General features: G+C 36.4%; 2 protein-coding genes across 2 annotated transcripts; one reads left to right on the top strand and one right to left on the bottom strand.

Annotated features, from left to right (window-relative positions):
• Nucleotides 1-116: 116 nt before the first annotated feature.
• Nucleotides 117-1,550, bottom strand: Arpc5 (Actin-related protein 2/3 complex, subunit 5). The gene is made up of 3 exons (XM_077407673.1): nt 1,300-1,550; nt 1,140-1,212; nt 117-540 (listed from the first exon to the last, which is right to left on the bottom strand). The coding sequence occupies exons 1-3, from the start codon at nt 1,458-1,460 to the stop codon at nt 301-303; spliced, it is 474 nt and encodes a 157-aa protein (XP_077263799.1). The 5' UTR covers nt 1,461-1,550; the 3' UTR covers nt 117-300.
• A 5,147-nt stretch (nt 1,551-6,697) lies between these two features.
• Nucleotides 6,698-10,712, top strand: LOC143898421 (uncharacterized). The gene is made up of 2 exons (XM_077407883.1): nt 6,698-8,241; nt 8,335-10,712. The coding sequence occupies exon 1, from the start codon at nt 7,526-7,528 to the stop codon at nt 8,204-8,206; it is 681 nt and encodes a 226-aa protein (XP_077264009.1). The 5' UTR covers nt 6,698-7,525; the 3' UTR covers nt 8,207-8,241; nt 8,335-10,712.
• Nucleotides 10,713-12,259: the final 1,547 nt, after the last annotated feature.

Below are 12,259 nucleotides of genomic sequence, written 5' to 3' on the forward strand. Positions count from 1 at the left end.
TTTTACTTTATCGGGGATGCTCTTCATTTAAACAATTTCTATAAACCATCTATTTATACTCTTTGGAATGAAATAAAGGTGAAAGATATGACGAGGGGAAATTACTCCTCCAAATGTACAAGAAATAAAAATTACTTTATTGATAACAAATGTACACAAATTTGTTGTATTTCCCATATGGAAAATTGCGAATGGCAATTGCCTATCTACATCCTCATCGCATTAACAATGACGATGAATAACAGTAAGAATTAATGGTAATTATTATAATGAACGTGTTACTGCGAAATTTACAAAATTTCAAGCCCGTTTGCTGTCAGAGAATACACGGACGATGCAGCCGACACCGCTTACGTTAAATACCTTTTCATGCCAAATTAACAAGTGACTACTGCTACCTTCCGTCGGGATTTCGAAACCTCGGTAAATATACTTCATTAGAACATCCACTAAGTCACGATCTAATTGTGCTAAGCAATCGTCCATTTGATTCGACTTTATACTTAGGAGCACCTTCTGTGTTAAATTTCTAGCACTGTCCTGCGAACAGAAAGACATATTTTATATATTTGCGCATATGGAAATTTATGTTTAGTAAAATACACGCGACCCTAGGTCTGTTCTGTTTAGCTGAACTTTTGCATGGTTCATCTTTTCTCTTCTTCCCTCCAACGTGAAAAGAGAAAGAGGAAAGGCAAACCATGCAAGAAATTCAGTTCAAAAGAACAGATCTATTATGCAAAATGACGTTAGGAGCATACTGGACTAGTCAAACTGCGCGCAAAGTCTTTTTCCATGAATCATACGCAAACTCTGACATCTATATTCGAATTTACAAGAATATTCCTAGAACAATATATAACCCATAAGATAAACATAAAAGACTGGCAAATCGCGAAGTAATTTTCATTAATGAGATACAACATGCTCCATTGAGCATGGACCTCGATGAAATGTTATGTTTATAAATTCTTCATCCAAAAACCTAAATCCCACTTACTTTAGAATAACGACTACTTTCTACAATTAATTTATACAATCGTCAGATCCATAACGTCACTCCGCATTTAGGAAATCGCCTAATCGCTTCGCGATAGCGAGGTCAAAATGTGAATCACCATCATGCATTTTGAGGTTACCTTCACTTGCTGGTTCTTACACTCCAACGGTGCGGACTTTAATACCGATATTAACGCCTCCGCGTTCTTACCCGTGATAAATGGCGTTAAGGAAAATTGCACGACGAAATCGCTGAAAAGCAAAGGATCTACGAAAAGCAAGAGTTTTGCAAAAGGATATTGGCTAAGAAGTGTCAAGATCTCGTTCTCGTCCGGGCCGGTGAGCGCACCTACACCGCCGTCCGCGTCCTCCTCTTTGAAATTGTTGTCGCTGTACTGGTCCACGTCGATCTTGCGGAACGCGGACGCCGAGGTGTCCTTCTTGCCGTCGTTCCTCGACATCTCGGCTGCGTGTTTGACGTTTCCTGCGCGTTCAGTTCACGCCCGGCTTATCGAACAGCGATAGACGATAGAGTCTCGCCCACAGTACGTTCGGAAGCGGGTCGCGCCGGTCGCGCGCATCGCGCCGCGGCCGCCGCGCCATTTTGGCGCCGATCGACTCGTCCGCATGAGACTTTTTATTGTCCGTTTCTATCAACGCAAGTAATTTTGGTGTCTTGGGCCGGTATTCAGTCGGATCTTAATTATTTCAAAACCGTCTTAAGTAATATCTCAAGATGCTAATACGGCTCTGTGATTAAGATTGTACTTAAGGGACTCCTATAGTATGGCAGTGCACTTTATATGCACTAAAACTCGTATTTTATTTATTTTATTTATTATAAATTTTTAAGAGCAAAAATGCAAAATCGGGCTGTTTATGGCACTACAGATGAGCTTACTGATTAGAAATATCCTAAATGGAATAAGATTCGTTCGATATTTTGGCTAAATTCTTCTTATTCATAATTTTTTTCGTAATTATATAGAAGAATTTAGCCAAAATATCGAATGAATCTTAATTATTCCATTTAGAATATTTTTAATCAATAAGCTCATCTGTAGTGCCATAAACAACCCGATTTTGCATTTTTGCTCTTAAAAATTTATAATAAATAAAATACGAGTTAAAATGTGCACTTTTTTAGGCCGGTATTTTTAAGCAGATTTTTTATTTCAAGACCGTCTTAACCCTAAGAGCAAAAAGTCGACTTTAAGTCGACTTGAAGTCGACTTCTACCGATACCGACTTGGCAGAAAGTCGACTTGAAGTCAGCGAATGTCTCAAAAAACGCCGACTAAAAGTCGACTTCTTGTCATGACGGAAAGTCGACTTTTAGTCGGCGTTTTTTGAGACATTCGCCGACTTCAAGTAAGTCGACTTCAAGTCGACTTTCGTCCTTAAAAAAGTCGACTTCTCTGCCAAGTCAGTTTCGGTAGAAGTCGACTTCAAGTCGACTTACCCAGGTATACCAAAAGTTTGAAATCGCAAAGTAAACAACCCGTTTGATCAGAAATATAACTGAAGAAATAATTAACTTCCCAAGATTTATCAAATTGTTGAGCATATACCTTTTATCATCCATCCTGAAGATTGATGTGTTCAAAAAAGAATAAAAACTGTTAACTCGATCGGCCGATGTGTCCACTAGAACTTTTAGAGACAAAATGTACATCAGATTGTTATAAAACAATTAATTGACGGCAGCGAATTGTTATAATCGTTTGTCGATGACTATATTGTTTGTCTTGCAGTTTTAAAAATAAATCTGTTGCATCGGTGAAACATCAGTTATAAACTTTCACGATTGACATATTTCTCTCAAAACGATTAAAGACACCGGTGCTGATTTTTACAAAATTTTAAAAAAAATTATTATACCCAAAACTTTTCAACCTTCGAATTTATTTCACGTTTGGATCCACATTCCACATATTTATGTAAGACATTTATGTAAGACATATTTATGTAAGACATTTTGAAAAATAAAATTTATAAAAAAGTGTGCAAATTAGAAACTTGCACAAGTTGCACATTGCTCATCATTACAGATAGCTACCATTGCTCCTCTTTTATTTTGTTCTATGAGAAAGCTTGTACTTTATTTGATACATAATTATTAGTATTTATTAATTTGGCTTTCTCATAGAGGAAGCTTCATGAGCGAAATAAATGTCATGATGAGGAAGCAATGTGCAAGTTTCTAATTTGCACACTTTTTTCATTTTAAAAAAATTTAACCTTTTTATACATTGAAAGAAGGTCGGCATAATAGCATAAGTGGGGTTTTACAATTGATGCAATGTCAAATCGATCTTGACTTTGAGAGTTCAGTGTTGAATTTGGCGATGATCGGTAAAGGGGTTCATTTTTTATAAAATTTTGAATTTTTTGAGATGTGTTTGTGGCTGCTCTAACTTCCGTAAATTTTGAGATATCAGGTTATTTCTAATTCTATTGTATTCTTCAGTCTTTTCTACCCCTATTTTATACATAATTCATTAAGATTTGGTTGAATAGTTCTTGAGATATAGCCGTTTGAAATTTTGGAGAATCCATACGTAGGAAGCAAAATGAGCAAGTTTATAATTTGCACATTTTTTCGTTATATTGGCAATTATTTCTAATTCTATTACATTCTTGAGTATTTTATACCTCTATTTCTTTTCTACCCATTATAATTCTTTAGAATTTGGTTGATTAGTTCTTGAGATACAGAGCTGTTCGAAATTTTGAACGATACGTACAATAAGTATAAGAGCTCATAAAACTGGATCTAATCAATCAAATCTTAAAGAATTATATATGGAATAGGGGTAGAAAAAACTGAGAAATATAATAGAAATAGAAATAGATCGATATCTCAAAATCTGCGGACGTTAGAGCAACCACAGACATTTCTCTAAAAATTATAAATTTTATTAAAAAAGAACACCTTTTTTTTACCGATCATCACCAAATTCAATACCAGCCTTTCTTACATGATACTCTACTTTCTTAAGCGACGATTCTTTACCGCGTCTTATGAGACTTGCTATACGTTTAATATTCAAACCGATGTTCCCACTCTCGCCTATAAAAGATCTCAAAAGTTGATCTTTCTTCATTTTTTGTTTATTTCTTTAATTCTGCTTCAATTAGTTAAAGAGTCACTTCAGTCATCAATGGATTAGGCCTACAGATGAGGATACCACTTAAAAAAAACGCGTTAACAATAGTATCTCACGCGTGACGTGGAAAGCTATTGTAAACACATGTTTACGCTCCTGAGCCTCGAGCGACTCGCTGGCTGCGCGCGGGACGGTGAGGTAAGGGGAAGGCGCTAGGCGGAGCCAGCTGAAAATCGGCCGAAAAGTGCATTTTTTGTTGAGCTCGATTCTATAAGACTTATAGAATAATATTCTAATATATAAGTCTTATAAAATATTCAAAATATTATCGAAGATTTTTTTCATAGAACGTTCATAGAAATGTTTAGTGCTATCTGGGTAAGACATATCATTGGTATTCGGACGTAAAATGGATGCAACAATGGTATATGGAAATCTAATGCCCATTTCTACCAGTGCTGGTTAACTTTAATTCGGTTTAACTTACTTTTAATTTTTTTCTAACATATACATATGCCCATTTTCACCTGTGCAGATTTAACTTTAATCTCGGTTTAACTTATTTTCTTTTTCTAACTTTTGTGAAACTAAAAAAGATAAAAAATAATCCTGGTGAAAAAATTTCTCATATTTTCTCAGAAATTTTGTAAGAATTGAGACTTTTATGAAAAATTCTGATAAAATATATATCTCTCAAATATTTTCAGAAATAATTGGATGAGAATTTTCAGAATATTTCAGTATCCGCATACATGACAATTTAAATTCTGATAAATTGCACATATTTTTTCATATTTATTCAAATTTCAACGAAGATATGTTGGCTGGAAAAATCTGAAATATTTTATTCTCATTTTGTCTGATTGTGAGTTTTTCTGAAAAACGTTCCGATTTGTATAAAAAATCTGAAAAATTTTGAGCATCCTGAGAAAGTCTAAAAATTTGTATATATGTAGGTATAATGTACATTCTGAGACGTTTTTTTCATGAGGAAAAGTTAAACCAAGGCCGGTATTCATAGTCAGATCTTATATTTAAGACCGTCTTAAGGGGATCCTATAAGTGGCAGTGCACTTTATGCACTAAGGCCGGTATTCACACATACACTACGTTTACGCGAGCGTTACTTCTGTAGTAACTTACGATGATTCCTTCGCGTAAACGGGATTTTGTAGTAACTTACGATAATTTACTCCGCGTAAACAAATGATATATCGTAAGTTACTACAGAAGTAACGCTCGCGTAAACGTAGTAATAGTCGGTTCCTATATTTACCTTTTTGACATTAATGCTGCATGTACATATTTTGCTTTGAGAGCACCGATATTCGACACACGAGTCAACTGAGCAGTATTTTTATTCGAATCGTGCAAGACGATTTCTCGTGTGTCGAGGAGCTTTTAGATTTCGTCCCTTTACATAGCACAACAACGGGTCTTGATATTTTTTTAGCAGTTGAAGAATTGCTTAAAAAATTTGAAGTAGATTTTAATAAATGTTCTTCGATTACTACTGATGGCGCGGGAGCTATGATCGGTTCAAAGATAGGATTCGCCGGTCAATTAAAGCAGCGAAATTTTAATATCCCCGTTATACATTGTATAATTCATCAGGAAGCACTAAGCGGCAAAGTTGTAAAACTGTCAACAGCTACGGAGACTGTGACAAAAATAATTAATATATAATTAAAGGTGGACAGAAGTTCCTTAGTCATCGAAAATTTCAATTATTTCTCCAGAAACATAATTCTGTTCACACAAATGTCCCACTTTATTGTCCAGTACGTTGGCTTAGTGCTGCAAAATGTTTGGAAATATATTTTGCCATAAGAAAAAGATCCTTTTTTTCTTGCAAGAAATTAACAATCCCCAAAATTTCAGGAACACATAGCCATTTTGCAAGATGTCACATTTCTCTGTGAACTTGCCTTCATTACTGACATGACTAATCAACTTAGGCTTCTCAATTTAAAGCTGCAAAGACCAAATCAGAATATTTTCCAATTAGTTGTCATGTCGATTCTTTCCGAAGAAAATTACAGTTATTCAAATCTCACTTAAATATTATACATTCATTTCGTAGATACTTACTCTCATAGAAGAATTCAATACGCGTTTTAATTGCTTTGAAAAACTTAGAACCGAATTTTAATTCTTTTTGAGAATTTCCTTACAGCGCCAATCGAAGAACAACATCTTGATTTGCAGGATGAACTATGCGATTTGCATAGTGATATATCTCTTAAAACAATTAAAGAAACCGGTGTTAATTTTTTCAAAATTTTAAACAAATTAGTATACCCAAAACTTCATAATTTCGGCCTTCGGATTTATTCCATGTTTGGGTCCATATATTTATGTGACTTATTTTCAAAAATGAAATTTATTAAAAATGAAAAGCGTTCTTCTTTAAGTGATGAATCTTTACCGCGTCTTATGCGGCTCGCAACGTCTAATATATGGAAATATATTAGATATTCCCGTTTTCGCCTGTAAAAGATCCCGAAGACGACCTAAATTTTCTTAATTCTTTTAATTTTGCTTTAATTAGAGTCATTTCAGTCGTCAGTGGATTAGGCCTACAGGGGATACTACTTAAAAAAAAAAAAACGCGTCAACAATAGTACCTCACGGGTGACGTGGAAAGCTATTGTAAACACATGTTTACGCTCTTGAGCCTCGAACGACTCGTGGACTGCGCGCGGGACGGCGAGGTAAGGGGAAGGCGCTAGGCGGAGCCAGCTGAAAATCGGCTGAAACGTGCAATTTTTACCAATCCGCGCTATTTTCGCTATTATTTTCGAGGTGAGGCACGAAATGCTATTGGCGCTTAAGCTGCGTTCGGGGAGCTTGCTATCGCTATCGCGCTATTGGCTCCTCGAACGAAGTTCATAGCGCTTGCGTTTATAGCGTTAATAGCGTCTCCCCGAATGCACCCCTCGCGTTATTGACGGGAAGCAATTAGCGATCCGTAGCAGATGGATTGCGGGACCGTGAGATCGCGTGCGCGTGCGGCACGAGTCACTCTCGTTCGGAACTGGTAAGGGATAGGACGTGCCTAGCCTTGAGCACGAGAACTCACGACCCCTCTCTCTGTATATTAAAGACTTTTAATTAAAGTAATTGCTGTTCAGCTAAAAACCCGCCTGGTTATTCCGAGTCCTTCGCGATACTCCGAAATATAAAACAGTGGTGACGAGGATAGGATAATTTGGAGAAGTTCGGAGGCACGTCGCAAACCGGAAGTCAAGGGAGTTCGGGAAGTTTCGAGAAGGCCACGTGGCAGGAAGAGAGACGAAGGAGAAGACAGAAGACGTTAGTCTGGAGTAAAAGCGGAAAGAGAGAGAGAGAGAGAGAGAGAGAGAGAGAGAGAGAGAGAGAGTGAGCTGGCTAAATTAATTACGAGTAAGTAATTGATGCAACCGAAAACCGAGAGAATGTCGAGAGACCGTTCGGATACACCTAGCGCCGGAGTAACGTTCGCGAATCCAATTCAAATGGATTTCTTTGAGCCAAATCAGCAACCATTAGTGCGATGGTTACAACGGCTGGAATGGGTGTTTCGAGTGTTTCAAATAACGGAGGATAAAGCTAAAGTGGCGTATCTTCTACATTATGTGGGCGCAACAGCCTTCGGGATTTTGTGTGACCTTTTGTATCCTGTAGACCCGTACGCACAGACCTATGAGTTACTAGTCGACAAACTGAAAGAATTTTACGCGCCCGAGCCACTTGAGATAGCCGAAATATACATTTTCCGGAAACGAATGCAACGACCGGGCGAGAGCACGCAGGAATATATGGCCGCCCTGCAAGAACTATCCCTTCATTGCAAATTCGGGGATTATCTGCAAACGGAATTACGGAATCAATTCGTTTTTGGCTTGAGAAACCGAAGAATCCAATCCAGGCTGCTGGAAACGGCGAATTTGACGAGCGACTCAGCCCTGCAAATCGCTTGCGTGATCGAGCTGGCGGAAAAGGGGGTGAACAAGTTGAAAGAGGAAGTCCCAGAAGCGGCCGTGTCGGGGCAGGAGCGAAGCACCAAAGAAAAACCAAAGACCGAGGAAACGACCGAGGAAAACACACTTCTCTAGAGGAGAACAACGAAGGGCGAAATTCACTAATCCAGGTAATCGAAAGGAGTTAACATTAGCGAAAAATAATATACTGGTTATAAACCTAAGCGGCAAACTTCCAAAAATAACATTATTTCTTGTTTCAGGTGTAGGCTTATTATGCGCACAGTTGTACCCTTCCTCGAAGTGTAAAGTGTATAGAGAATGCGGAGGTTTTGGTCATCTACAAAAAGTATGCAAATAAAAAAAGACTAGACGAATATGTTAGAAGAAGTGTGCCGCGTGGACGAAGTAGAACACACGGAGCACAGAGGGAAATTCACGGCTTCGCTGTATGTTGAAAATCGAAAAGTGAGTTTTGATGTAGATTGCGGTTCGGCGGTTACTTTGGTAAGCAGAAAATGGTTTAAACATAATTTTCCGAATATGGTTTGCCACGAAATGCGTTTAAAATTGCGCTCTTATTGTAAGCAAAATTTTGTGCCGTTAGGGTACATTAGAATTAAAGTTCGCGATGTCGACGAAATCAAAGAGTTAAATATGTATGTTGTGCAATATGATAGAGACCCGTTGTTAGGCCGGGAGTGGATAAACCAGCTAAATGTATTAAAGAAACTTAAAAGTAGCTTAAAAGAAATTGAAGACAATAAATTGTTGGAAGAGTCGAATGAAAAAAGATTAGATGAACTTTTAAAAAAATACAGTAAGATTCTGAGTGACGAATATGCGTGCATTAAAAATTATAAAGCGCACTTGAAATTGAAGCCGCGTATTCGTGAAAAGCCGTACGGTTCCGTTCAAAATTTTAGAAAAAGTAGAGAGAAAGAGTTAGAACGCATGGTAGACGCGGGTATTCTTGAGAAAGTAGAATCGTCCAGATGGGTCACGCCATTTGTACCGATATTAAAGAAAGACGGTGGAATTAGAATTTGCGGCGATTTCATTGTGACACTAAATCCGGTTTTGGTAGTGGATGAGCATCCCTTGCCCACTACACAGTAAAAAATAAAATGTTAATTGTAACATTTTTCAAATGTCCCAGAAAGTCCACTCTAAAATTTGAGTTAAAATAACTCATTCATCGTGTGTTACTTGTTGACAAATTAGAAATGTTAATTTATTGACACTATATTTTACATTTTTATATTTGTTCTTTTAACTTTAAGTATAATGTAAAAATAACTTGTAAAAAATGTCGGTATAACATATTTGAATAAACAATAGTTATTTTAACTTAAGAGAAATGTTGTTTTAAACATTTGATTGTAGTAAAGATTATTTTGTATGTCAAAGTTTACGATTATTTGAGAGAGAAGATTTACTTTAACTTTTGTTTATGTTAAAATAACTCAAAATAATATTTAATTTCTAAATGACATACATAAAGTGTTAAGTTATCACGTTGACATTAATATAACACATGAAAATGTTACGAAAATAATAACATAGCTGTTGTATGTTAATTTTACATTGCAATAATAGTCAAATCTTGGTAACGCAAGAAAATTTTAACATTTGGACGCACGATTTTTTACTGTGTACTGAAGAATTATTCGCTTCAATGGCTGGTGGAAAGATATTTTCAAAAATTGATTTAAAACAGGCATACTTACAATTGCCAATCGATGATTCTGATAAAGAATTATACTCACACTGAATACGCATAAAGGCTTATTTAGAAGTACCCGTTTAATGTACGGAACAGCATCCGCACCCGCGATTTGGCAGCGGACGATAGAGAGCATTTTAAAAGGGTAGTAACGTTCCTCGACGATATTAGAATTGCCGGAAAAGATTTGAAGCAACATTTAGACAAGTTAGAGCGTTTAGAATTAGTATTCCATCAAATTAAATCAAATATTGCGGTTATATTATCGGCAAAAACGGGATCTCTAAGGATCCAAAGAAAATTGAAGCCGTTAATAAAATGCCTGGACCGACGAACCTCACGGAACTGAGAGCTTTTTTCGGTTTAATTAATTATTACGGTCGATTCATTAAAAATCTAAGTGAAATATTATATCCGTTAAATAGATTACTAAAGAAGGGTAGTAAGTTTATCTGGTCAAGAGATTGTGAAGCGTCCTTTAATAAGGTTAAGCAAGAATTCGGAGATAAGAAAATTTTGGTTCCGTTTGACCCGAAACTGCCTCTTGTACTTGCCACGGATGCTAGTCCGTACGGAGTAGGAGCCCTTTTTTCTCATCATATTTGTCCGGACGGCACGGAGCGCGTGATACAATATGCGCTAACTTTCTTACAGAAACTCAAAAGAAATACGCGCAAATTGATAAAGAGGCTTTTGCGATTATATTCGACGTTAAAAATTTTCATCAATATTTATATGGAAATTGATTCACACTGTTAACCGATCCTAAGCTTTTGGCACAAATCTTTAATCCACAAAAGGGGCTTCCGGCCTACAGTGCGTTACGTATGCAACACTACGCAGTATTCCTACAAGCTTTCAATTTTAATATTAAATATCAAAAATCGTATATATATATATATATATATATATATATATATAAGAAGACGGCAAGGCAGACGGATTGTCACGCTTGCCTATATTAGAAACGCGTAGTGGTGAATACGATATGGTGGATATTTTTCAAATCGAGAATGTGGAAGCATTGCCTGTAACGGCCAGAGATATAAGAAACGAAACAAATAAGGATGCGTTATTAGTTAAGATTCGAGCGGCGCTGGAAAAAGGGAAAAGTTTAAAAGCATTAGGTTATAAGGATCAGGAATTTGCGCTACAAGACGGTATAATTTTCCGAAAGGATAGAGTGGTAATTCCAAAAGTGTTAAGAAATAAAGTATTACAAGAATTGCATTTCGGCCATTTTGGTACAGTGCGAATGAAACAATTAGGACGAAATTTTTGTTAGTTATAACCGAACATGGATAAAAAATCGAGAATATAACAAAAAACTGTAATGCATGTAGCACTTTTAGTAATAATCCGAGTTGTAAAATTGAACATCATTGGGAAGCGGCAACGCAACCATTTGAAAGAATACACATAGATTTTGCTGGCCCATTTTTGGGACACAACTTTTTAGTTTTAGTCGATGCATACACGAAATGGTCTGAAGTGCATCTTATGAAGAATATAACCGCGGAGAATACGATAGATATAAATGTAGAGAAATTTTTACCACTTTTGGATTACCCCGCAGCCTAGTCACAGATAATGGTAGAACATTTATTTCGAAAGAGTTCCAAGAGTTTGTTAAAAGCAACGGTATTTTTAATAAGCGCACTGCTCCTTATTACCCAGCAACAAACGGTTTAGCAGAACGATTTGTACAAACGCTCAAGCAGGCGTTACGCAAATTAAATCTAACAAACGGAAACATTAAAATCAATCTGCAGAAGTTCTTGTTCCATTATAGATTGACTCCTCACGCAGAGCTTGGGAAATCTCCCGCTGAAGCAATGTTGGGGAGAAAATTAAGAAGCAGATTGGACTTAATGTTTCTTGAAACAAATAAAAAGGTACCAAATATGCCAAAAATAGATATTTCAAAAGATTTTAAAAAGGGAGAAAGAGTCGCGGTGCGAGAATACTTAGATAAAAATATAAAATGGCGTTTCGAATGTGTGATAAAGAAATTAGGTACATTATACATTATGAAATTAAATTAGACAACGGAAAAATCTGGAAGCGCCACATAAATCAAATGCGGGGTTTAGGAAAAGACATTACGAAACACAAAAAATATAGCGATTGCGACTATGATAAGCAATGGAATACAAACTACAACGTTGTTAATTCAGAAACTGGAACATGAACCGCAGAATTTCGCCTCTGATGCTTCGGGTGACTCTCAAGAAAGAGAGTAAACAGACTTCGAGGAAGGAGGAACTCTCTGTATATTATATACGTTATACTGTATATTATTATATACGACTGTTAATTAAAGTAATTGTTGTTCAGCTAAAAACCCGCCTGGTTATTCCGAGTCCTTCGCGGTACTCCGAAATATAAAACAACTATTAAAATGTTTTTAATTATAAATACAAAATATTCAACACACTTTTAAGAGATATGGCGAATCATTG

The sequence above is a fragment of the Temnothorax americanus genome, unplaced genomic scaffold (assembly GCF_048541705.1).
Source record: "Temnothorax americanus isolate GAGA-0224 unplaced genomic scaffold, ASM4854170v1 Scaffold23, whole genome shotgun sequence".
Taxonomy (NCBI): Eukaryota; Metazoa; Arthropoda; class Insecta; order Hymenoptera; family Formicidae; genus Temnothorax; species Temnothorax americanus.